At 46.8% G+C, this 27,320-nt stretch overlaps 1 protein-coding gene across 3 annotated transcripts in view; it reads right to left on the bottom strand.

Moving 5' to 3' along the window:
- Positions 1-1,051: 1,051 nt before the first annotated feature.
- The window catches only part of LOC128704391 (glycoprotein-N-acetylgalactosamine 3-beta-galactosyltransferase 1), a 56,053-nt gene continuing 29,784 nt past the window's right edge, over positions 1,052-27,320 (bottom strand). For all 3 annotated transcript variants that reach the window (XM_053799537.2, XM_053799535.2, XM_053799536.2), the window contains exons 2-7: positions 12,094-12,539; positions 10,650-10,975; positions 8,124-8,281; positions 5,312-5,468; positions 4,328-4,470; positions 1,052-3,303 (exon numbers count right to left, since the gene is read on the bottom strand). In XM_053799537.2, coding sequence (XP_053655512.2) covers positions 3,124-3,303; positions 4,328-4,470; positions 5,312-5,468; positions 8,124-8,281; positions 10,650-10,975; positions 12,094-12,287 — 1,158 coding nt within the window. In that variant the 5' untranslated portion in view covers positions 12,288-12,539 and the 3' untranslated portion in view covers positions 1,052-3,123. The remainder of the gene's footprint in view (positions 3,304-4,327; positions 4,471-5,311; positions 5,469-8,123; positions 8,282-10,649; positions 10,976-12,093; positions 12,540-27,320) is intronic.

The raw sequence follows: 27,320 nt of genomic DNA, 5'->3' as shown, positions 1-27,320 counted from the left end.
CACCTGCCTGAGTCTAGCATCATGCTCAGCTTGTGGCACCACCTTCCTGAGTCTAGCATCATGCTCAGCTTCTGTGGCACCACCTGCCTGATTCTAGCATCATGCTCAGCTTGTGGCACCACCTGCCTGAGTCTAGCATCATGCTCAGCTACTGTGGCACCACCTGCCTGAGTCTAGCATCATGCTCAGCTTGTGGCACCACCTGCCTGAGTCTAGCATCATGCTCAGCTTGTGGCACCACCTGCCTGAGTCTAGCATCATGCTCAGCTACTGTGGCACCACCTGCCTGAGTCTAGCATCATGCTCAGCTACTGTGGCACCACCTGCCTGAGTCTAGCATCATGCTCAGCTTGTGGCACCACCTGCCTGAGTCTAGCATCATGCTCAGCTTCTGTGGCACCACCTGCCTGAGTCTAGCATCATGCTCAGCTACTGTGGCACCACCTGCCTGAGTCTAGCATCATGCTCAGCTTGTGGCACCACCTGCCTGAGTCTAGCATCATGCTCAGCTTGTGGCACCACCTTCCTGAGTCTAGCATCATGCTCAGCTTCTGTGGCACCACTTGCCTGATTCTAGCATCATGCTCAGCTTCTGTGGCACCACCTGCCTGATTCTAGCATCATGCTCAGCTTGTGGCACCACCTGCCTGAGTCTAGCATCATGCTGAGCTTGTGGCACCACCTGCCTGAGTCTAGCATCATGCTCAGCTTTTGTGGCACCACCTGCCTGATTCTAGCATCATGCTCAGCTTGTGGCACCACCTGCCTGAGTCTAGCATCATACTCAGCTTGTGGCACCACCTGCCTGAGTCTAGCATCATGCTCAGCTTGTGGCACCACCTGCCTGAGTCTAGCATCATGCTCAGCTTGTGGCACCACCTGCCTGAGTCTAGCATCATGCTGAGCTTGTGGCACCACCTGCCTGAGTCTAGCATCATACTCAGCTTGTGGCACCACATATCATCCAAACAGGATGCTACCCATTCCATTCTAACAAACAATTGAGAAATATTTTTTTGGAAGATACCAGGAGATGAGGACTTCCCAAAATAGGTTGTCTCTTATATTAAAAAATTCTCTTTTTTTTAACACGTCGGCGGCTTCCCACCGAGGCAGAGTGACCCAAAAGAAAGAAAAAACTTTCATCATTCAACACTTTCACCATCACTCATGCATAATCACTGCCTCTGCAGAGGCCCTCAGGTACGACAGTTCAGAAAGTCACTCTCTTGTGGGTATTAATTACTAAAAATCTGTTGACTCCTCTCATTTACAGGTATCTGTAAATAAGCATTTTTTAAATCTATTTTTTGTAAATGTCTCGCATTTACGATGAATCTAGAGATTTATAATTTCAAAATCGTCACATATTCTCATAGACTTAGCGTCAGCATTTAATACGTAAGAACATAAGAAAGAAGGAACATTGCAACAGACCTACTGGCCCATACGAGGAAGGTCCAATTCTCCCACCGGCTTAAGCCATTGCCTTAACCTAGCCAGGTCAGTCAAATTCACTTAAGGGAGGAACACGGCATCTGACCTAGTAAGTACAGGTTTATTCACTATTGGAAATAGGCTCAATAAACCTTCCCTTGACTAGTTTTTTTCTAATTCTGCTTCAATCATTTCTTTATGAAAAAATTATACCAGCCGCGCTTTCACGAACTTGGGGACACCATCACTTTTCACATGAATTGTGGCCACAGTGCTGGAGATTGGCTTACTAGAATTTACCTTAAAATTATCTAACATCTCTTTAACACAGTCGAATTTGTTAATTTTGGTAGATTCATCTAATCCAGCAAGGTAAATCCCTACCTTGTTCATGAGGTCTTTTTCCACATATGTTGTTGTTAGTTGACTTAACTAACCATACCACGGGCGGGGTTAGAACCCGTGGTCAGAGAGTCTCAAAACTCCAGACCGTCGCGTTAGCCACTGGACCAGCTAGCCACAATAAGATTCGTGAGTCATGTTGAATTAACTACACCGGACACTTGTGATACCTCTAAGTTATGATAGAGTTCCGGCAAAACAGCCTCTTCCAAAAAGTTTATTTTCCGATTATCATACACAGTTACCTTCCTAGAACATGATTCAATGTACATTGTCAGTGCCTCGATCCAGTCTTTGGATAAATAACAAAAAGGCACAATACCGTGACTGGAACGATACACAAATAACCCGCACATAAAAGAGAGAAGCTTACGACGACGACGACGACGATGTTGAGATGGACGCCCCACTCTCAGTCTCAAAAGGAACCTGTTTCTGATTAATTACAAAGCCATATTGTTCAGTCTTCATGGAAAACGAAGTCATATTGTTCAGCCTTCATGAAAAACACTTTATCCTCGACAGCAGATAAACTCAACACTCCCTCGTCTGCTGAACTATTTGCCCCTTCAAGCACCATAACCGTCTTTGTCCTGGGATATCTTGGTGACTGCCCTTTCTTCACCATTTCTGATTTACCGTTCTGATATTTCTGTCGTGCGTCTTATATGCCAGAAAATACGGTAACTTAGAAGTCTCACAATAAATGGTGACTTTGATGGTAGTATCAACACACAGGATATATACACTGTGAGGTGTATATCTCTCATATACACTGAGAGTTTAATCCCTATTTTAGGTATTAATGACCTTAGTGCAGTCGATAGGCTTTAAACCTAATGTAGAAACCATGTTAAACTTAACTGAGAGCTTATGTAAATTTAGCTGGCAGCTGATCACTAATCATTCATTCAACAGTCACCAGTTCGGTCAACAATTAACAGTCACATATATAAAGCACGTACCAGAGATGACTGTACACAAGGAACAATGATCACTGATTTAATCATTTACCCTCACGTAAAACACTCATGGAGACCAGTATTAAAAGTGAACTAGCCAACAATATTTGTCATCTACGGGAAAAAATAAGTTATATCCGTGCCGTAATTCATCGCTTTGAATTATTAATTATTATCCATTAGCATTACACCTGCATTTCTCAGTCTCTGTAAGACCACGTGAATAATAATATACGAATGGCCTTTGTGAAATATGTGTAAAGTGGGAGCTGCTGTAAATATGTGAGAGCTGGTATAAATATATAGTGGGTGGTCGTGTGAATTATGGAGACTTCTGCAAGGGTGATATAGGCTTCAGGTTGGACTGGTATTTCGAGTTCGGAGGTCGGTGGGTGAGGCTGGAGGTAGGGTTGACGACGTAGATGAGATAGTAGAGGAGGTACATAGTCTGACCATCTACGTAGTGGAAGCTAATGACCTCGTCGCTGAGCTCAGAGTAACCCTGTAGGAAGATACGTCAGGTTTAGTGCTCTAGCGGGGACCTCGACTCCCTCAGTTCAGTCATCAGTGTTCTGGATACACTGAGTCACCTGGATAATAGTGTGGTGATACCTAGGTACAGTTCAGGACATTAGAGGGAACCTTTCCCTTAATGTCCTGAACGGTACGTGTCTTTTTCCAAGTCACCGGCAGCCACAGGATATATACAATGAGGTGCATTTCTTTCAGTATATACACTGAGAGTTGAATTTCTTTCAGTATATACACTGAGAGGTTACTGTGATCCATATTTTTTGGGATAAAAGTATTCTTGACTGATGAAATGGAAAAATAAGATAACGTAATCGGTGCATCAACCTTGCTGGACAGTCTACATAATCTTGGGTAAGTAAGACACATGTCCAACGGTCAGGTATCTTTATACCGAAATGTTCTGCCTAAATACTAAGCTTCTTCAGTCGAGTACAGCCTGCTGTGTAGACGAAACGTTTCGAAGTAAAGATACCTGTTACACATGTGTCTTACCATCCTGCCGATATTTTATATTTTAATATTCACTACAACAACCTAGTTTTTTTCACTATTCTTGACGTGGTGAGCAGGATTGCAGTCTTAATGACCCTCGTGTAGCCGATAGGCATAAAACCCAGTTAATCAATCAAGTTAAACTAAGTTTTCGCTATCTTAGTTAAACTTTGTACAAACCTCAGCACTCTAAGTTTGCATTATTCTAAATGAATTAAGTTTTCAGCCTCCTGGGCATCTAAGTTTAACTAAGTCTCTAAAAATCTATTCAAACATCGTCTAGGTCTTCCTTTTCAAAATGTAGGTTATTTTGAGAAGCCTATATAGCCTGTACAAAGTGGACCTTGGGCCTTATCACAAGTGGGGTTTGAACCTTTGGCAAGTGAATCCAAAAATTCACAGGCCAGTGCGTTAACCACTCAACCAGCTACCTCTAATAAGAGTCATCTAACTAGGCTTCGCTAAGATTCTAAAAACCAATTAACATTACAAAAGCTTACAAACTTATAGGGAAAGACAGATATCTTTTTAAGCCAGAGATGGAAAACGCTGTTCTCCTGACGTGGGTCGACCACCTGTTGAGGCGGGTACATGTGGAACCTCTGTCGACCTGCAGAGTCCCGGGAGTCCAGCAGCTCAACACCTGTCAAGAAACGCATATATTATCTCACTTGTCAGTGTGCATAGCTGTTATTTCGCACAAGTGAGTGTATGTTAGGTAAAATTATAATTATCATAATCAAGGGGAAGCGCTAAACCCGTAGGATTATACAGCGCCGGGGGGGGGGATGTGGAAGGCATTCAGGCTTAATTCCGGGAACTGGAGCAAAGATCCAATTCCCTAAATCAAGAGCCCCTCACCAACTTCAAGGAACCTTCCGTGAGGGGATGTTAGGTGAAAGCAGTAGCCCTTTCGCTACAGGTACTATGAGGGGCCCTTTATAGGGATCCACTCTTAAATCTCTGTCACAAATTAATTACAAAAGTCGACAGTTCAATATATACATAATGTAATAACATACTATAATTACAAACTTACAGCAGTAAATGTGAACACTTTTCACTTAATCTCTGGAGGCCTTCCAGCTGGCGGAGGACCCTGAGCTGTAGCCCCTAAAGCCCATCATAAACGGACGCATGTGCAACTAACGCTATATTTAACTGTGGCAACGTTTCGATCTTCGGGAGCTTTGTCAAGCCATTACAGCTTGACAAATCTGGAGAGCGAAACGTTGCCACAGTAAACTGTCACATTAGTTGCACTGTGTTCTTTTACCTAACATATTTTTGGTAATTCTACCAACATTATTTCACCTGAGTTTATGCATGGAAAATGAGTGTGTACACTAGGCCACAGACTCATCTACAAATCATGGAACGGGTCGGATTTGAACCCATGGGTTCCAACTCCACTCGCCATGGGTTCCAACTCCACCCGTTCCGTGATTTCTTTACAATCGTGTTATTACGATTTCGCGACTCACCCACAAATGTCAGACACATGGCCATGTTGACATCCTCGTTGGTCCCCAGTTGTAGGTTCTTGAAGCACTGCTCATCCCTCAGCCCCTCCTCCACAAGCCTCCTGACGGCGCCTCGACTTAAGGTGTAGCCAGCACCTCCGTTGAGGTAGGTGCTACCCTGAACACGTGAAACAGGGCTATAGCTGTAATATGAAGTGATTCATGACAGAGTCTGGAACAATAATATATGAATTATGAGACTGCTGCAAAGAGACTTAGCTGAGTTGCTCTTAAATACTTACTTTTAGAGTAAAAGATGTATTAACTAGTCCCTGAAGAATCCTCGTAGCGTCTACTGTATATAAAGTTAAAGTGCTCTTGAGCAACTCTGAGATTGTAGTTATTATTATAAATCTGAATGCTCTTCATGGGGAAGTGGAGAAGAATTCTTCCTCCGTAAGTCATGCGTGTCTTAAGAGGCGATTAAAATGCTGGGAACAAGGGGCTAATAACCCCCTTCTGTATAAATTACTAAATGTAAAAAGTAGGAAAACTTTCATTGCTTTTTTTTCGTTTTTGAGTCACCCTGCCTTGGTAGGAAAGGGCCATCATGTTGAAAAAATAAATGCTAAACCCTAAGGGTTATACAGCACTGCAGGAGGGATATGCAAAAGTAACAATGTGTGAAGGTTAGGGGTGAGGGACGAGTGTGCAACGTTAGGTGTTAGTGGAGGGGGAGGGGCTAATGCAAGAGTAGAAGTGAAATCAAAATTAGTGCAGTAAGTTGGCTTAAAAAGTCAAATAAGAGTGTACGTCAACAGGTGGAACTTTCATGGAGGAGGCCGGTGAGAGTGCCGGGACGATGTAAACGTCAGAAATGGCTCCTGCTTGATCTCTAGCAGTCAGGACAATCTATTAAGACAAGTTCAACAAATAGTGCCACTTGGCAGTCCTCGCAGAGCGGAGATCCTTTACATCCTGGAGGCATTCTTAGTGTTTGCAATATACATAAAGTATCTCACAGTAACCCCGAGGGCCGGTATACAAGGTGACTCACAGTAACCCCGAGGGCCGGTATACAAGGTGACTCACAGTAACCCCGAGGGCCGGTATACAAGGTGACTCACAGTAACCCCGAGGGCCGGTATACAAGGTGACTCACAGTACCCCCGAGGGCCGGTATACAAGGTGACTCACAGTAACCCCGAGGGCCGGTATACAAGGTGACTCACAGTACCCCCGAGGGCCGGTATACAAGGTGACTCACAGTAACCCCGAGGGCCGGTATACAAGGTGACTCACAGTAACCCCGAGGGCCGGTATACAAGGTGACTCACAGTATACCCCAGTAACAACCCCGAGGGCCGGTATACAAGGTGACTCACAGAAACCCCGAGGGCCGGTATACAAGGTGACTCACAGTAACCCCCGAGGGCCGGTATACAAGGTGACTCACAGCAACCCCGAGGGCCGGTATACAAGGTGACTCACAGCAACCCCGAGGGCCGGTAGTATACAAGGTGACTCACAGTAACCCCCGAGGGCCGGTATACAAGGTGACTCACAGTAACCCCGAGGGCCGGTATACAAGGTGACTCACAGTACCCCCGAGGGCCGGGTATACAAGGTGACTCACAGCAACCCCGAGGGCCGGTATACAAGGTGACTCACAGTAACCCCGAGGGCCGGTATACAAGGTGACTCACAGTAACCCCGAGGGCCGGTATACAAGGTGACTCACAGTAACCCCGAGGGCCGGTATACAAGGTGACTCACAGTAACCCCGAGGGCCGGTATACAAGGTGACTCACAGCAACCCCGAGGGCCGGTATACAAGGTGACTCACAGTAACCCCGAGGGCCGGTATACAAGGTGACTCACAGTACCCCCGAGGGCCGGTATACAAGGTGACTCACAGTAACCCCGAGGGCCGGTATACAAGGTGACTCACAGTAACCCCGAGGGCCGGTATACAAGGTGACTCACAGTAACCCCGAGGGCCGAGGGCCGGTATACAAGGTGACTCACAGTAACCCCGAGGGCCGGTATACAAGGTGACTCACAGTACCCCCGAGGGCCGGTATACAAGGTGACTCACAGTAACCCCGAGGGCCGGTATACAAGGTGACTCACAGTAACCCCGAGGGCCGGTATACAAGGTGACTCACAGTAACCCCGAGGGCCGGTATACAAGGTGACTCACAGTACCCCCGAGGGCCGGTATACAAGGTGACTCACAGTAACCCCGAGGGCCGGTATACAAGGTGACTCACAGTAACCCCGAGGGCCGGTATACAAGGTGACTCACAGTACCCCCGAGGGCCGGTATACAAAGTGACTCATAGTACCCCCGAGGGTCGGTATACAAGGTGACTCACAGTAACCCCGAGGGCCGGTATACAAGGTGACTCACAGTAACCCCGAGGGCCGGTATACAAGGTGACTCACAGTACCCCCGAGGGCCGGTATACAAGGTGACTCACAGTACCCCCGAGGGCCGGTATACAAAGTGATTCATAGTACCCCTGAGGGCCGGTATACAAGGTGACTCACAGTAACCCCGAGGGCCGGTATACAAGGTGACTCACAGTACCCCCGAGGGCCGGTATACAAAGTGACTCATAGTACCCCCGAGGGCCGGTATACAAGGTGACTCACAGTACCCCCGAGGGCCGGTATACAAAGTGACTCATAGTACCCCCGAGGGCCGGTATACAAGGTGACTCACAGTACCCCCGAGGGCCGGTATACAAGGTGACTCACAGTACCCCCGAGGGCCGGTATACAAGGTGACTCACAGTACCCCCGAGGGCCGGTATACAAGGTGACTCACAGTGTCCCAGGTGCGGAGATGGAGGCCTGTGGCTAAAGGTTGGTCAGGATGGAGATGCAGAAGAGCTGCCTGAAGGTTCTCTACCAGCAGGAAGGTGTCGTCATCAGTTTTGATCACAAAGTCGAACTCTTGCCGCTGCTTGTACGCCCATTCAAACCCTGTAGTTAGGTGGGAGGTGTTATTGTAGTATCTGACGATGGTAAGCCCACTGTAACCCTGTAGTTAGGTGGTAGGTGTTACTGTAGTACCTGACGATGGTAAGCCCACTGTAACCCTGTAGTTAGGTGGTAGGTGTTACTGTAGTATCTGACGATGGTAAGCCCACTGTAACCCTGTAGTTAGGTGGGAGGTGTTACTGTAGTACCTGACGATGGTAAGCCCACTGTAACCCTGTAGTTAGGTGGTAGGTGTTACTGTAGTACCTGACGATGGTAAGCCCACTGTAACCCTGTAGTTAGGTGGTAGGTGTTACTGTAGTATCTGACGATGGTAAGCCCACTGTAACCCTGTAGTTAGGTGGGAGGTGTTACTGTAGTACCTGACGATGGTAAGCCCACTGTAACCCTGTAGTTAGGTGGGAGGTGTTACTGTAGTACCTGACGATGGTAAGCCCACTGTAACCCTGTAGTTAGGTGGGAGGTGTTACTGTAGTGGATTAGCTACCTTGCACCAGCTTGTATTTTGCCCTACTCGGGTCGATCAATTCTGACATTTCAGACACTGCATACTACAACAGGTGATCGATATAGCTCCTCCTAGACCACTGTTGATTAATATTATATTTATTTATTTCTACAAATACATGTACAAGGTATACAGGCCTGGCTGACATTAATGACATACTGCTATATAGAAAGCCCATTGTTATGCAGAGTATTTCGGTCAAATTAGGTCAGTTTTGTCCCAGGATGCGACCCACACCAGTCGACTAACACCCGGGTACGTATTTTACTGATGCGTGAACAGGGACAGCAGGTGTCTGAAGGAAACACGTCCTAATGTTTCTATCCGCACTGGGGATCGACCCCCGGTCTTCAGTGTGTGAGCTGAATGGGCTAGTGATCGAGCTATTGGTCACCATCCCTTCTAGATTTAGATTCAGCGCAGGTGAGGGGCTTTTGGTCTGAGAAACTGGAATTCATTTCTCCCCTCCTTGTCTTCGGATCAAATTCGCATACACAAACACTCACACACGCACCCCCCCCCCCCCCCCACTCTCTCTCCTCCCGGAAAATTGAGGTGAACTAAATATTGAATGATTTATAAACAGCAATATGAAGACAAAATATGGATATATGAAAGGCAAATAAGTGAATGAGAGACTTTCTATCTGAGGGAAAAGCGAACGCTTATGAGAAGAAAAAAACTCTTGGGAAGATGTCAACTGTGGGGTACCTCAAGGATATGTACTTGCCCTAATAATGTTTTTTAAACTAAGTGACTTACCAGACGGAAGAGAAAACTAAATAAATGTTTGTGGGTGATGTGAAGATTTTAGGTGTAATAAATATTGAAAATTACTAGAAATTACTACTAAATTACTTGGATAATTAGAGGGAAAAATAGTGATACATGGTTCACTATATTAATGGTATGCAATATCAACATGTGGATGTATTAGACACTTATGCAGCAGCTAGTAATCTTTATTGTCGAAACGTTGCACCTGCTCGGCAGACTTATTTAGATGGATGCAGAGGTGATTAAATATTCGTGACAGCAGACACAGTGTACAGGTAAAGATGAGGTCGTAAGTCCAACCTTGGAGTAGTTTTGAGGTAGTCAGTCCCTCAGCACTGAGAAATGCTCAACGCCATAGTCTTGATCAATGATTGATCAATGATTGAGACAATGGAACTGAATACTTCTCGAGACCAATGGACTGACATCGTCTTTGCCACCTCAATACTTTTACTGTCGCCAATATTTAGTCACCTCTATATTTGACTTAATACTTAAGCCCTTTTTTTTAAGGAATTAAAGTAATTTTGACAGGGGCTGAACAGGCTACGTGCAGCCTTAATAACCCTCATGCACTCGATAGGCTTTAAACTTCATTAAGTAAACTACACCAGCTGTCACCACCTTCCTCAAGGGAAGGTATGACAGCATAACTGCCATTACAGTCCGTAACTTTGATTAATAAACTATTCTCGTTAAGTCAATGTTACATTTGTTATATTAATTTTTATATTTTTGGCAAATGCATCCATATTTTTTTATCTCTCTTGACTGGTGTCAGCCAGTGGGATATTAGTTACTTATATTATCAGTTTTAAAAGGAGTTTACAAATTAATTTTTTGTAGTGGTTATTCCAGTTTCGTTTCCCTGAACGAAACTCTCTGGGCTTCGTACTAATTTGTGCAACATAGCAAGCTCCTGATGATGTGTTGAATGCAACACGAAAGGCCTAGAGGTATTGTTCATTACCCCCCCCCCTTCCCCGTGGTTGTTTTGCGACAACGGGGGAAGTTGAAAGATTTATATATATATAAAATGTGACTTTAATGTCAAGGAGTACTGACCTTGGGTGACCTTATCCCACAACTGATCGTAAGAAGCTGCGCCCGAAGTAACGAGGGTGTGAGGAAGAACAGGGTCAGGGCTGGAGGTGAGAAAGATGGCCCGGGTGCAGTGTGTGGCCCAAGTGGCCGCCACGTGGATGGCCCTCTCCTGGTGGTGGCCAGGAGATGTGGTAATTAAACACAGGATCCTGGGAAAGCCAGCCTTGCCATACTGGTTGCCACTCTTCCTGCCATCCTGACTCCTGACGCTGCTGCTGTTACTCCTATTCTCCTGACGATGCTGTGCAGGTAGTGGACCCTCCGGCAGTAAGGCCAGCAAGTACTCCCTGTATACATGGACCAGGGTTAGGCAAAACCAGTGTATGTAAGGTAAATGACCACAGATACAATTAATGTAACTATTGTGCCTTGACAAGCCTAGTTACAGCTAAACAAACGGCAATTCTACCATCATTATTAAAATTAATTATATATTTCGTAACAACAAACACAAGAAATACATCAAAAATACCCAGAAAACCTTTCATAGTTATCCTTCCTAATAAAAACAACAATAATAATAATAATAATAATAATAATATTATTATTATTATTATTATTATTATTATTATTATTATTATTATTATTATTATTATTATTATTATTATTATTATTAAATAACACTGACTTGATTGTTGTAAAACAACTTGCATATGTTGCATCTATTTCACCTATCACAGTTCATTAAGATCCAAGCAAAAAGGTAGTGGACAGGGCCGCGGGGGCGCTGACCCCCGGAACACCCTCCAGGTACGACTTCTCTCCCTGGTTTCTTCAGACGCAGCATCTCTCGAAGAGAATCAACCCCCCCCCCCCCCTCCAATAGATCAACGGATCTACGTTCAATGTTCACCCAGTTTTCTGCTTGATATTTTTGTAAATCTTGACCCGAACAACGAGAACCACATCAGAATGTGCAGTTATGTACATGTGATGTGTTCTTTTATTGTCATTAGTCCATCATAGTGCCCCAGTTTTATGATATAATTTAATCTAGACATAAGTTAGTTACAATTATTTTTAACCTAAAAGCTCAATTACACTCACAGTTACTAAAAAAGTAATTAGACTCAGCTTCAATTACAATTATTCCAATCCTGATGATAATAATTTCAGTTATTAGTAATAAAAATTGTCAGATAAAAAAATTATATTTACCTGGTTTTTAAAAGATTTATTCAGCTGGTATAAGTACAGTGATGTATTGGCTGATAGGTAAATGAAAACACGGGTGGGTGGCTGAAGAAATCTTAATAATATAATAATGTGATTGTAAACAAACCACGGAACTGGTGGGGTTTCAACCCATGGTGAGTGGCCTGGAGTTTTACAACTCACTCGATATGGATTGAGACCCCACCCATTGTGTGGGGTCTGAACCCATATCGACTGAAAGAAGACTTACTGGTAGGTGCAGATAACGAGGAAGAGCTGATGTATGAGGATGATGATGAGGCAGGAGACCAGGAGCAGCAGGATGGAGTGTCGAGGACGTCGTCTGAAGATACGACTCAACGCCAGGATACCACGAGTATGTGTTGCCTCCCTCTTGTCCCTACAGTCCATCTCCTCAACTCCACAATCCTCACATTTCTTCATATATCGTACAGCTAATTCCTAGTCTTGTCTACCAGGATGGCTTCCTCCTCTTCTTGTCTGTTTTAGGTATTTTCAACTAGACTTAGTACTCACTAAATCCGTCTTCTGTGTGTGTGCCTCATCCACACACTGTTCACATGTTTTAATCTTTGGTTGTCATATTTACCATATTCTTCTCTTCCTCGTGTGAGTTTCCTCTTGCTGGTTGAATACTTCCTATTTATGACCTTAATACACTATATCGCTTCCATCCTAAGAAAGAAATTTACTAAATTAAGTTGAATAACTATATAGCGAAGCATAATGTAAATTCTAGATGGGGGGAGAGATTTAGATATATACACTGAAAAGACTTGGTCTTGGCAGAGACTTACCATGATGTGATGCATTGTATATACGTACTTCGGTTTTTTCAAAAAGCTCAGTGGATATTTTTCCAGCTAATGGCGAGACATAGTGAACAATTTGTCTAATGGTGGCGAGTTACCATTGTGTTAGCCAGTTATATGCAGCGTTACTGCAAGGAAATACTCAATCCTAAAAACGAGCCAAGGAAAAATGTTATTAGACTATACTCACCTATATGTACTCACCAGTATGTACTCATCTGTACGTACTAACCTGTACATACTCACCAATATGTACTCACCTGTATGTACTCGCCAACATATACTCACCTGTATGTGGTTACAGGGGTCGATTCACAGCTAGTTGCTACTAGGTCTACCCCCCCCCCTCCATGAGCCTTATCATAACATCTCTTCAAAGTTATGTATGGATCCTGCCTCCACTACTTCACTCTCCAGATTGTTTCACTTCCTGACAATTCTAAGGCTAAAGAAATACTTCCAAACATCCCTATGACTCATCTGAGTTTTCAACTTCCACTTGTGACGCCCTTGTTGCTGTGTCCCATCTCTGAAACATTCTGGTCCTGTCTTACTGAGAATATACAATAAAGGCTTCTGACTTCCCTAAATCTTTGTAACAGTAATTCAGGTTTGTTAAGTATCCTCTATGGACGACATTGGAGCAGTTGCCCGATTTTTTTCTGTTTATTTCGCTTTCTTCTACTCTCCGATTTTATTTCATTTGTAACTCAAGAACCACTCTTCCGATCGGATTCAAATTTTGAACGCTTATGTACGGGAAAGAGGACTAAATTCTAGGCACAACTGACAAGTGCAGGCGCCCTGTAACCAAAGTTATGGGCACCATTCCCAGTATCTTGGAATGGCTCAGATAACTACCAAAAGCCTCAGTGGCTCGGCTTGAAACGTTCATAGAAGCTGCCTCATAATTTATTGATAGCGGAGAGTGAACTTCAGGAGTGTTGGTGCAGGAGAGTGAACTTCAGGAGTGTTGGTGCTGGAGAGTGAACTTCAGGAGTGTTGGTGCAGGAGAGTGAACTTCAGGAGTGTTGGTGCTGGAGAGTGAACTTCAGGAGTGTTGGTGCAGGAGAGTGAACTACAGGAGTGTTGGTGCTGGAGAGTGAACTTCAGGAGTGTTGGTGCTGGAGAGTGAACTTCAGGAGTGTTGGTGCTGGAGAGTGAACTTCAGGAGTGTTGGTGCTGGAGAGTGAACTTCAGGAGTGTTGGTGCTGGAGAGTGAACTTAAGGAGTGTTGGTGCTGGAGAGTGAACTTCAGGAGTGTTGGTGCTGGAGAGTGAACTTCAGGAGTGTTGGTGCTGGAGAGTGAACTTCAGGAGTGTTGGTGCTGGAGAGTGAACTTCAGGAGTGTTGGTGCTGGAGAGTGAACTTCAGGAGTGTTGGTGCTGGAGAGTGAACTTCAGGAGTGTTGGTGCTGGAGAGTGAACTTCAGGAGTGTTGGTGCAGCAGAGTGAACTTCAGGAGTGTTGGTGCAGGAGAGTGAAGTTCAGGAGTGTTGGTGCTGGAGAGTGAACTTCAGGAGTGTTGGTGCTGGAGAGTGAACTTCAGGAGTGTTGGTGCTGGAGAGTGAACTTCAGGAGTGTTGGTGCAGCAGAGTGAACTTCAGGAGTGTTGGTGCAGGAGAGTGAAGTTCAGGAGTGTTGGTGCTGGAGAGTGAACTTAAGGAGTGTTGGTGCTGGAGAGTGAACTTCAGGAGTGTTGGTGCTGGAGAGTGAACTTCAGGAGTGTTGGTGCAGGAGAGTGAACTTCAGGAGTGCTGGTGCAGGAGAGTGAACTTCAGGAGTGTTGGTGCAGGAGAGTGAACTTCAGGAGTGTTGGTGCTGGAGAGTGAACTTCAGGAGTGTTGGTGCTGGAGAGTGAACTTCAGGAGTGTTGGTGCAGGAGAGTGAACTTCAGGAGTGTTGGTGCTGGAGAGTGAACTTCAGGAGTGTTGGTGCAGGAGAGTGAACTACAGGAGTGTTGGTGCTGGAGAGTGAACTTCAGGAGTGTTGGTGCTGGAGAGTGAACTTCAGGAGTGTTGGTGCTGGAGAGTGAACTTCAGGAGTGTTGGTGCTGGAGAGTGAACTTCAGGAGTGTTGGTGCAGGAGAGTGAACTTCAGGAGTGTTGGTGCTGGAGAGTGAACTTCAGGAGTGTTGGTGCTGGAGAGTGAACTTCAGGAGTGTTGGTGCAGGAGAGTGAACTTCAGGAGTGTTGGCGCAGGAGAGTGAACTTCAGGAGTGTTGGTGCTGGAGAGTGAACTTCAGGAGTGTTGGTGCAGGAGAGTGAACTTAAGGAGTGTTGGTGCAGGAGAGTGAGCTTCAGGAGTGTTGGTGCAGAAGAGTGAACTTCAGGAGTGTTGGTGCTGGAGAGTGAACTTCAGGAGAGTGTTCAGGAGTGCTGGAGAGTGAACTTCAGGAGTGTTGGTGCAGGAGAGTGAACTTCAGGAGTGTTGGTGCAGAAGAGGAAACTTCACGAGTGTTGGTGCTGGAGAGTGAACTTCAGGAGTGTTGGTGCAGGAGAGTGAACTTCAGGAGTGTTGGTGCAGGAGAGTGAACTTCAGGAGTGTTGGTGATGGAGAGTGAACTTAAGGAGTGTTGGTGCAGGAGAGTGAACTTCAGGAGTCTCGGTGCTCGAGAGTGAACTTCAGGAGTGTTGGTGCAGGAGAGTGAACTTCAGGAGTGTTGGTGCTGGAGAGTGAACTTCAGGAGTGTTGGTGCTGGAGAGTGAACTTCAGGAGTGTTGGTGCAGGAGAGTGATCTTCAGGAGTGTTGGTGCTGGAGAGTGAACTTCATGAGTGTTGGTGCTGGAGAGTGAACTTCAGGAGTGTTGGTGCTGGAGAGTGAACTTCAGGAGTGTTGGTGCAGGAGAGTGAACTTCAGGAGTGTTGGTGCAGGAGAGTGAACTTCAGGAGTATTGGTGCAGGAGAGTGAACTTCAGGAGTGTTGGTGCAGGAGAGTGAACTTCAGGAGTGTTGGTGCAGGAGAGTGAACTTCAGGAGTGTTGGTGAAGGAGGGTGAACTTCAGGAGTGTTGGTGCAGGAGAGTGAACTTCAGGAGTGTTGGTGCTGGAGAGTGAACTTCAGGAGTGTTGGTGCAGGAGAGTGAACTTCAGGAGTATTGGTGCAGGAGAGTGAACTTCAGGAGTGTTGGTGCAGGAGAGTGAACTTCAGGAGTGTTGGTGCAGGAGAGTGAACTTCAGGAGTGTTGGTGCAGGAGAGTGAACTTCAGGAGTGTTGGTGAAGGAGGGTGAACTTCAGGAGTGTTGGTGCAGGAGAGTGAACTTCAGGAGTGTTGGTGCTGGAGAGTGAACTTCAGGAGTGTTGGTGCAGGAGAGTGAACTTCAGGAGTGTTGGTGCAGGAGAGTGAACTTCAGGAGTGTTGGTGCAGGAGAGTGAACTTCAGGAGTGTTGGTACTGGAGAGTGAACTTCAGGAGTGTTGGTGCAGGAGAGTGAACTTCAGGAGTGTTGGTGCAGGAGAGTGAACTTCAGGAGTGTTGGTGCAGGAGAGTGAACTTCAGGAGTGTTGGTGAAGGAGGGTGAACTTCAGGAGTGTTGGTGCAGGAGAGTGAACTTCAGGAGTGTTGGTGCTGGAGAGTGAACTTCAGGAGTGTTGGTGCAGGAGAGTGAACTTCAGGAGTGTTGGTGCAGGAGAGTGAACTTCAGGAGTGTTGGTGCAGGAGAGTGAACTTCAGGAGTGTTGGTGCAGGAGAGTGAACTTCAGGAGTGTTGGTGCAGGAGAGTGAACTTCAGGAGTGTTGGTGCAGAAGAGTGAACTTCAGGAGTGTTGGTGCTGGAGAGTGAAGTTCAGGAGTGTTGGTGCTGGAGAGTGAACTTCAGGAGTGTTGGTGCAGGAGAGTGAACTTCAGGAGTGTTGGTGCTGGAGAATGAACTTCAGGAGTGTTGGTGCTGGAGAGTGAACTTCAGGAGTGTTGGTGCTGGAGAGTGAAGTTCAGGAGTGTTGGCGCAGGAGAGTGAACTTCAGGAGTGTTGGTGCAGGAGAGTGAACTTCAGGAGTGTTGGTGCAGGAGAGTGAACTTAAGGAGTGTTGGTGCAGGAGAGCGAGCTTCAGGAGTGTTGGTGCAGAAGAGTGAACTTCAGGAGTGTTGGTGCTGGAGAGTGAACTTCGGGAGTGTTGGTGCTGGAGAGTGAACTTCAGGAGTGTTGGTGCAGGAGAGTGAACTTCAGGAGTGTTGGTGCAGAAGAGGAAACTTCACGAGTGTTGGTGCTGGAGAGTGAACTTCAGGAGTGTTGGTGCAGGGGAGTGAACTTCAGGAGTGTTGGTGCAGGAGAGTGAACTTCAGGAGTGTTGGTGATGGAGAGTGAACTTAAGGAGTGTTGGTGCAGGAGAGTGAACTTCAGGAGTGTCGGTGCTCGAGAGTGAACTTCAGGAGTGTTGGTGCAGGAGAGTGAACTTCAGGAGTGTTGGTGCTGGAGAGTGAACTTCAGGAGTGTTGGTGCTGGAGAGTGAACTTCAGGAGTGTTGGTGCAGGAGAGTGATCTTCAGGAGTGTTGGTGCTGGAGAGTGAACTTCATGAGTGTTGGTGCTGGAGAGTGAACTTCAGGAGTGTTGGTGCTGGAGAGTGAACTTCAGGAGTGTTGGTGCATGAGAGTGAACTTCAGGAGTGTTGGTGCTGGAGAGTGAACTTCAGGAGTGTTGGTGCTGGAGAGTGAACTTAAGGAGTGTTGGTGCTGGGGAGTGAACTTCAGGAGTGTTGGTGCAGGAGAGTGAACTTCAGGAGTGTTGGTGCTAGAGAGTGAACTTCAGGAGTGTTGGTGCTGGAGAGTGAACTTCAGGAGTGTTGGTGCAGGAGAGTGAACTTCAGGAGTGTTGGTGCCGGAGAGTGAACTTCAGGAGTGTTGGTGCTGGAGAGTGAACTTCAGGAGTGTTGGTGCTGGAGAGTGAACTTCAGGAGTGTTGGTGCAGGAGAGTGAACTTCAGGAGTGTTGGTGCAGGAGAGTGAACTTCAGGAGTGTTGGTGCTGGAGAGTGAACTTAAGGAGTGTTGGTGCTGGAGAGTGAACTTCAGGAGTGTTGGTGCAGGAGAGTGAACTTCAGGAGTGTTGGTGCTGGAGAGTGAACTTCAGGAGTGTTGGTGCTGGAGAGTGAACTTCAGGAGTGTTGGTGCTGGAGAGTGAACTTCAGGAGTGTTGGTGCTGGAGAGTGAACTTCAGAAGTGTTGGTGCTGGAGAGTGAACTTCAGGAGTGTTGGTGCTGGAGAGTGAACTTCATGAGTGTTGGTGCTGGAGAGTGAACTTCAGTAGTGTTGGTGCTGGAGAGTGAACTTCAGGAGTGTTGGTGCTGGAGAGTGAACTTCAGGAGTGTTGGTGCTGGAGAGTGAACTTCAGGAGTGTTGGTGCTGGAGAGTGAACTTAAGGAGTGTTGGTGCAGGAGAGTGAACTTCAGGAGTGTTGGTGCTGGAGAGTGAGCTTAAGGAGTGTTGGTGCAGGAGAGTGAACTTCAGGAGTGTTGGTGCAGGAGAGTGAACTTCAGGAGTGTTGGTGCTGGAGAGTGAACTTAAGGAGTGTTGGTGCTGGAGAGTGAACTTCAGGAGTGTTGGTGCTGGAGAGTGAACTTCAGTAGTGTTGGTGCTGGAGAGTGAACTTCAGGAGTGTTGGTGCTGGAGAGTGAACTTCAGGAGTGTTGGTGCTGGAGAGTGAACTTCAGGAGTGTTGGTGCTGGAGAGTGAACTTCAGGAGTGTTGGTGCTGGAGAGTGAACTTCAGGAGTGTTGGTGCTGGAGAGTGAACTTCAGGAGTGTTGGTGCTGGAGAGTGAACTTCAGGAGTGTTGGTGCTGGAGAGTGAACTTCAGGTGTTGGTGCAGGAGAGTGAACTTCAGGAGTGGTGGTGCTGGAGAGTGAACTTCAGGAGTGTTGGTGCTGGAGAGTGAACTTAAGGAGTGTTGGTGCAGGAGAGTGAACTTCAGGAGTGTTGGTGCTGGAGAGTGAACTTCAGGAGTGTTGGTGCTGGAGAGTGAACTTCAGGAGTGTTGGTGCTGGAGAGTGAACTTCAGGAGTGTTGGTGCTGGAGAGTGAACTTCAGGAGTGTTGGTGCAGGAGAGTGAACTTCAGGAGTGTTGGTGCTGGAGAGTGAACTTCAGGAGTGTTGGTGCATGAGAGTGAACTTCAGGAGTGTTGGTGCAGGAGAGTGAACTTCAGGAGTGTTGGTGCTGGAGAGTGAACTTCAGGAGTGTTGGTGCTGGAGAGTGAACTTCAGGAGTGTTGGTGCTGGAGAGTGAACTTCAGGAGTGTTGGTGCAGGAGAGTGAACTTCAGGAGTGTTGGTGCAGGAGAGTGAACTTCAGGAGTGTTGGTGCAGGAGAGTGAACTTAAGGAGTGTTGGTGCTGGAGAGTGAACTTCAGGAGTGTTGGTGCTGGAGAGTGAACTTCAGGAGTGTTGGTGCTGGAGAGTGAACTTCAGGAGTGTTGGTGCTGGAGAGTGAACTTCAGGAGTGTTGGTGCTGGAGAGTGAACTTCAGGAGTGTTGGTGCTGGAGAGTGAACTTCAGGAGTGTTGGTGCTGGAGAGTGAACTTCAGGAGTGTTGGTGCTGGAGAGTGAACTTCAGTAGAGTGTTGGTGCTGGAGAGTGAACTTCAGTAGTGTTGGTGCTGGAGAGTGAACTTCAGGAGTGTTGGTGCTGGAGAGTGAACTTCAGGAGTGTTGGTGCTGGAGAGTGAACTTCAGGAGTGTTGGTGCTGGAGAGTGAACTTCAGGAGAGTGAACTTCAGGAGTGTTGGTGCAGAGTGAGAGGAGTGTTGGTGCAAGAGTGAACTTCAGGAGTGTTGGTGCAGGAGAGTGAACTTCAGGAGTGTTGGTGCTGGAGAGTGAACTTAAGGAGTGTTGGTGCTGGAGAGTGAACTTCAGGAGTGTTGTTGATGGAGAGTGAACTTAAGTAGTGTTGGTGTTGGAGAGTGAACTTCAGGAGTGTTGGTGCTGGAGAGTGAACTTCAGGAGTGTTGGTGCTGGAGAGTGAACTTCAGGAGTGTTGGTGCTGGAGAGTGAACTTCAGGAGTGTTGGTGCTGGAGAGTGAACTTCAGGAGTGTTGGTGCTGGAGAGTGAACTTCAGGAGTGTTGGTGCTGGAGAGTGAACTTCAGGAGTGTTGGTGCTGGAGAGTGAACTTCAGGAGTGTTGGTGCAGGAGAGTGAACTTCAGGAGTGTTGGTGCTGGAGAGTGAACTTCAGGAGTGTTGGTGCTGGAGAGTGAACTTCAGGAGTGTTGGTGCTGGAGGAGAGTGAACTTCAGGAGTGTTGGTGCTGGAGAGTGAACTTCAGGAGTGTTGGTGCAGGAGAGTGAACTTCAGGAGTGTTGGTGCTGGAGAGTGGAGAGTGAACTTCAGGAGTGTTGGTGCTGGAGAGTGAACTTCAGGAGTGTTGGTGCAGGAGAGTGAACTTCAGGAGTGTTGGTGCTGGAGAGTGAACTTCAGGAGTGTTGGTGCAGGAGAGTGAACTTCAGGAGTGTTGGTGCTGGAGAGTGAACTTCAGGAGTGTTGGTGCTGGAGAGTGAACTTCAGGAGTGTTGGTGCAGGAGGTGCTGGAGAGTGAACTTCAGGAGTGTTGGTGCAGGAGAGTGGAGAGTGAACTTCAGGAGTGTTGGTGCTGGAGAGTGAACTTCAGGAGTGTTGGTGCTGGAGAGTGAACTTCAGGAGTGTTGGTGCTGGAGAGTGAACTTCAGGAGTGTTGGTGCTGGAGAGTGAACTTCAGGAGTGTTGGTGCAGGAGAGTGAACTTCAGGAGTGTTGGTGCTGGAGAGTGAACTTCAGGAGTGTTGGTGCTGGAGAGTGAACTTCAGGAGTGTTGGTGCTGGAGAGTGAACTTCAGGAGTGTTGGTGCTGGAGAGTGAACTTCAGGAGTGTTGGTGCATGAGAGTGAACTTCAGGAGTGTTGGTGCAGGAGAGTGAGAGTGAAGAGTGAACGGCAGGAGTGTTGGTGCTGGAGAGTGAACTTCAGGAGTGTTGGTGCAGGAGAGTGAACTTCAGGAGTGTTGGTGCAGGAGAGTGAACTTCAGGAGTGTTGGTGCATGAACTTCAGGAGTGCAGGAGAGTGAACTTCAGGAGTGTTGGTGCAGGAGAGTGAACTTCAGGAGTGTTGGTGCTGGAGAGTGAACTTCAGGAGTGTTGGTGCTGGAGAGTGAACTTCAGGAGTGTTGGTGCAGGAGAGTGAACTTCAGGAGTGTTGGTGCTGGAGAGTGAACTTCAGGAGTGTTGGTGCTGGAGAGTGAACTTCAGGAGTGTTGGTGCAGGAGAGTGAACTTCAGGAGTGTTGGTGCTGGAGAGTGAACTTCAGGAGTGTTGGTGCTGGAGAGTGAACTTCAGGAGTGTTGGTGCTGGAGGTGCTGGAGTGTTGGTGCAGGAGAGTGAACTTCAGGAGTGTTGGTGCAGGAGAGTGAACTTCAGGAGTGTTGGTGCTGGAGAGTGTTGGTGCAGGAGAGTGAACTTCAGGAGTGTTGGTGCAGGAGAGTGAACTTCAGGAGTGTTGGTGCAGGAGAGTGAACTTCAGGAGTGTTGGTGCAGGAGAGTGAACTTCAGGAGTGTTGGTGCTGGAGAGTGAACTTCAGGAGTGTTGGTGCTGGAGAGTGAACTTCAGGAGTGTTGGTGCAGGAGAGTGAACTTCAGGAGTGTTGGTGCTGGAGAGTGAACTTCAGGAGTGTTGGTGCTGGAGAGTGAACTTCAGGAGTGTTGGTGCAGGAGAGTGAACTTCAGGAGTGTTGGTGCTGGAGAGTGAACTTCAGGAGTGTTGGTGCTGGAGAGTGAACTTCAGGAGTGTTGGTGCTGGAGAGTGAACTTCAGGAGTGTTGGTGCAGGAGAGTGAACTTCAGGAGTGTTGGTGCAGGAGAGTGAACTTCAGGAGTGTTGGTGCAGGAGAGTGAACTTCAGGAGTGTTGGTGCTGGAGAGTGAACTTCAGGAGTGTTGGTGCAGGAGAGTGAACTTCAGGAGTGTTGGTGCAGGAGAGTGAACTTCAGGAGTATTGGTGCAGGAGAGTGAACTTCAGGAGTGTTGGTGCAGGAGAGTGAACTTCAGGAGTGTTGGTGCTGGAGAGTGAACTTCAGGAGTGTTGGTGCTGGAGAGTGAACTTCAGGAGTGTTGGTGCAGGAGAGTGAACTTCAGGAGTGTTGGTGCTGGAGAGTGAACTTCAGGAGTGTTGGTGCTGGAGAGTGAACTTCAGGAGTGTTGGTGCAGGAGAGTGAACTTCAGGAGTGTTGGTGCTGGAGAGTGAACTTCAGGAGTGTTGGTGCAGGAGAGTGAACTTCAGGAGTGTTGGTGCTGGAGAGTGAACTTCAGGAGTGTTGGTGCTGGAGAGTGAACTTCAGGAGTGTTGGTGCAGGAGAGTGAACTTCAGGAGTGTTGGTGCTGGAGAGTGAACTTCAGGAGTGTTGGTGCAGGAGAGTGAACTTCAGTAGTGTTGGTGCAGGAGAGTGAACTTCAGGAGTGTTGGTGCTGGAGAGTGAACTTCAGGAGTGTTGGTGCTGGAGAGTGAACTTCAGGAGTGTTGGTGAAGGAGGGTGAACTTCAGGAGTGTTGGTGCAGGAGAGTGAACTTCAGGAGTGTTGGTGCAGGAGAGTGAACTTCAGGAGTGTTGGTGCAGGAGAGTGAACTTCAGGAGTATTGGTGCAGGAGAGTGAACTTCAGGAGTGTTGGTGCAGGAGAGTGAACTTCAGGAGTGTTGGTGAAGGAGGGTGAACTTCAGGAGTGTTGGTGCTGGAGAGTGAACTTCAGTAGTGTTGGTGCAGGAGAGTGAACTTCAGGAGTGTTGGTGCTGGAGAGTGAACTTCAGGCGTGCTGGTGCAGGAGAGTGAACGTCAGGAGTGTTGGTGAAGGAGGGTGAACTTCAGGAGTGTTGGTGCAGGAGAGTGAACTTCAGGAGTGTTGGTGCAGGAGAGTGAACTTCAGGAGTGTTGGTGCAGGAGAGTGAACTTCAGGAGTATTGGTGCAGGAGAGTGAACTTCAGGAGTGTTGGTGCAGGAGAGTGAACTTCAGGAGTGTTGGTGCTGGAGAGTGTACTTCAGGAGTGTTGGTGCAGGAGAGTGAACTTCAGGAGTGTTGGTGCTGGAGAGTGAACTTCAGGAGTGTTGGTGCAGGAGAGTGAACTTCAGGAGTGTTGGTGCTGGAGAGTGAACTTCAGGAGTGTTGGTGCAGGAGAGTGAACTTCAGGAGTGTTGGTGCTGGAGAGTGAACTTCAGGAGTGTTGGTGCTGGAGAGTGAACTTCAGGAGTGTTGGTGCTGGAGAGTGAACTTCAGGAGTGTTGGTGCAGGAGAGTGAACTTCAGGAGTGTTGGTGCAGGAGAGTGAACTTCAGGAGTGTTGGTGCTGGAGAGTGAACTACAGGAGTGTTGGTGCTGGAGAGTGAACTACAGGAGTGTTGGTGCTGGAGAGTGAACTTCAGGAGTGTTGGTGCTGGAGAGTGAACTTCAGGAGTGTTGGTGTGTGTATCACTGGCGGTGAAATTATGATTCTCGTTTAATCACGACCAAAATACATGGTGTTTCAAAAAGATGGACCGATCTAACATATATATATATATATATATATATATATATATATATATATATATATATATATATATATATATATATATATATATATATATTAATTTGGAATTCGGGCCATATTTTTGAATGCCTTCACTAGTTAATAGATGATGTTTCTTCCTCTTTATAATAATAATAATAATAATAATAATAATAATAATAATAATAATAATAATAATAATAATAATAATAATAATAATTATTATTATTATTATTATTATTATTATTATTATTATTATTATTATTATTTTTATTATTATTAATGCAGTTTCTATCTCCCCTAAATCTGCTCTTCCCCTGTACGAATAATGCAGTTATCTCTAGAAATTATATCAATATAAATAGCGTGACGGACACGTGTGGGGTATCTATCGAAATCAATTGAAAAATTATACTGGTGAATGTTTATATATAAGATCGTGGTCATACAAGTGAACTTAAACGTTACAGTGAAGTGTATGGAGGGAGGAGAGAGGTAGTTAATGTTGTTACTGGTAATATTAAGACCGATTATAACCAAAATCAGTTGCTGATGAGCCGGGTTGTGGTGCAAGTACGTTGGATTGCGGGACGGAGACACACACACACACACACACACACACACACACACACACACACACACACACACACACACACACACACACACACACAGGTCAGCAACTAGATTTGTTCGGGGGCCGGGGAGGCGGTGACCCCTTTCTGAAGCGACTAGAGGTAACCTAACCTCTGGTATACACCTTGGTAATAGATACCGACAAGTTAGTTTAGACAGACACGTAAACAAACACTAGGACACATCAGAAAACATTTCAGTCCTGGAACCCGAAGAATGCCATATTGGAAGGAGGACGGGTAGACAATATCTGACAATCAAATGCTATTTCTCCAAGGTTGATGGTTTGATTACATCATCTTCGCTTCACTACTACACCTGCTGCCTCTGTATCTGACTGAAGAATTCTATTGTGTTGGCGAAATGTTGCAACAATAACGATACTGTTGCATACGTGTCTTAATCATCAGTTTAAGTTTTGCTCAGGAAGTTAGTCAGACTTGGTGGGTGATGGGTGGGTCTTGCTGACCTCAGCGCTCGCCCTCAGTAACAATGTACACAGGGGTACACACAGTCAGCGTTCACTTGTGAACGTTGATCACTCGTCACGCGGAAATGTGAGTCAGCAGATAACAACCACGCCCCCTTTACACACACACACACACACACACACACACACACACACACACACACACACACACACACACACACACACACACACACACACACACACACACACACACACACACACACACACACACACACACACACACACACACACACACACACACACCTGGAGGCAGGATCCATACATAGCTTTAAGAAGAGGTATGATAAAGTTCATGGAGCGGAAAGAGTGACCTAGTAGAGGCCAATGAAGAGGCGGGGCCAGGAGCTGTGGCTCGACCCCTGCAACCACAACTAGGTGAGTACACACACAATGAATATTTTCTGAGAGAGAGAGAGAGGGACTGCGGGGTGGTAGCAGCAACAGCTTGGTTGGTCAAAACTGTCAGTGGTGACAATAAGGCAGGAGGAGGTGCATTTCCTTCTTAAATCTCTTGACCAAGAAAAGGCTGTGGGCCCAGACAAGTTGAGCCCAAGATTGCTGAGAAGATGTGCAGACCAGCTAGCAGCACCTCTAACTCGCATCTTTCAGCACTGCCTAGTACAGCGTAAATGGCCCTCTCTATGGAAAGAGGCAAATGTAGTCCCTGTTCACGAAAAGAAGAGCAGAGCAGAAATCAGCAACTACAGACCAGTGTCACTCCTGTCAATCACTGGTAAGATCCTTGAGACAATAATCTCAAGACAAATGACAGAGTTTTTTGACTACCACTCACTACTTTGTGATCGTCAATATGGCTTCAGGAAAGGTTACTCTGCTGCTGATCTGTTGTTAAACCTCTCCACTAAATGGCACCAGTCACTGGATGAATCCAAAGTCAGCTGTGTGGTAGCACTGGACATTGCTGGCGCTTTCGACCGGGTGTGGCACCAGGGCCTCTTAGCAAAACTTCAAGCACTGGGAATTGCAGGCTCTACGCTATGTCTCCTCAGTGATTACCTTCATGGTAGATCTCTAAGTGTAGTTCTCAATGGAACGGAATCAGCAAGACATCCTATTGGGGCAAGTGTTCCACAAGGACGCATGCTGGGTCCATTGTTATGGAATGTCTACTTCAATGACCTTCTTCATCTCATCCCAGAATCACATGCATATGCAGACGACTGTACACTGACATTCACTTATCCAAGAGAAGAAATGCCAGCTGCTCTAAGCTACATCAATCACCAGCTGAGAGCTATATCAGCTTGGGGAAATAGATGGCAAGTAACATTTGCACCTGAGAAAACACAAATGATGGTCGTCTCTAGGCACCATGATGGTAATGCTGGTGCAGTAGTAAGGATGAATGGGAGGGTGTTGGCACCTGGAGAAGAAGTTGATATCCTTGGGGTGAAATCTGACTCCAAACTATGAAGAACCATGTTGTAAATCTTGCAAACAAGGCAGCCAGGAAGCTTACAGCACTTCGCCGTATCTCGCATCTGCTTGACAGTACGGGTTGCAAGATCCTGTACGAGGCACAAGTACGCTCACACCTTGAGTATGCTCCACTTTCTTGGTTTGCCTGCCCCCCCCCCCTCTCATCTGCGACTGCTTGACAGAGTAGAGAACAGAGCAAGACGTCTCATCTCTCGCCTGGACCCATCCTGGATAGATCTGTCATTTCAGCAGAGCCTTCAACATAGGAGGGATGTGGGTGGCCTTACTGTTATGTACAAGGCCAATATTGTCAAAATACCACACTTGGATCCACTTCGAGGACAGCGTGAAACAAGCTTTTATGCCACAAGACGGGCAGAAAGCAGCAACTTCACTCTGGCTGTACCCTTCTCCAGAACATCACTCCATCTGAGATCATACATACCCAGGATGACTCGAGTATGGAACACATTCGTACAGCATAATGATGTCAACGAGATAAAGTCAGTTGATCAAATGAAAATGCTGGCCCACAGATGGCTCTAACTTCATCCTGTTCCCTACTTGTATGTCTCATAACAATAAAAATGCTTTCAAATGAGCTGATGTAGGTAACAGCTCTTAGCTTGCCAATAAAGTTAGGAATCCTTAACCTGTAAATAGCTTGTCAATAAAGCTAGGGATCCTTAACCTGTCAAACCCTGTGTAAAAGAGAGAGAGAGAGAGAGAGAGAGAGAGAGAGAGAGAGAGAGAGAGAGAGAGAGAGAGAGAGAGAGAGAGAGAGAGAGAGAGATAGAGAGAGAGAGAGAGAGAGAGAGAGAGAGAGAGAGAGAGAGAGAGAGAGAGAGAAAGTGGCTTTATACTTAACAGTCCAGTTGTGTGACTGGTTATGTGGGACTGCGGGGTGGTAGCAGCAACAGCTTGGTTGATCAAGCTGGCTACAAGGAAGTGTGGCTTCAGACTGGGCTGTGAGGATAGTGGTGGCTTGGTAATAATCAACAGGTGTGTCACAGAGTAGACAAGCTCTGAGAGCCGTCACTGCTGCTGCTGTCACTGCTGCTGCTGTCACTGTTGTTGCTGTCACTGCTGCTGCTGTCACTGTTGTTGCTGTCACTGTTGCTGCTGTCACTGCTGTTGATGTCACTGATGTTGTTGCCACTGTTGCTGTCACTGCTGTTGTTGCCACTGTTGCTGTCACTGCTGTTGTTGACACTGTTGCTGTCACTGCTGTTATTGCCACTGTTGCTGTCACTGCTACTGCTCTCACTGTTGCTGCGGCCACTGTTGTTGCTGTCACTGTTGCTGCTGTCACTGCTGCTGCTGTCACTGTTGTTGCTGTCACTGTTGCTGCTGTCACTGTTGCTGCTGTCACTGTTGTTGCTGTCACTGCTGCTGCTGTCACTGTTGTTGTTGCCACTGTTGCTGTCACTGCTGTTGTTACCACTGTTGCTGTCACTGATGTTGTTGCCACTGTTGCTGTCACTGCTGTTGTTGCCACTGTTGCTGTCACTGCTGTTGTTGCCACTGTTGCTGTCACTGCTGTTGTTGCCACTGTTGTTGTCACTGCTACTGCTGTCACTGTTGCTGCGGCCACTGTTGTT

The sequence above is a fragment of the Cherax quadricarinatus genome, chromosome 84, assembly GCF_038502225.1.
Source record: "Cherax quadricarinatus isolate ZL_2023a chromosome 84, ASM3850222v1, whole genome shotgun sequence".
NCBI classification, from domain to species: Eukaryota; Metazoa; Arthropoda; class Malacostraca; order Decapoda; family Parastacidae; genus Cherax; species Cherax quadricarinatus.
This window is presented reverse-complemented; position numbering and strand designations above follow the sequence as displayed.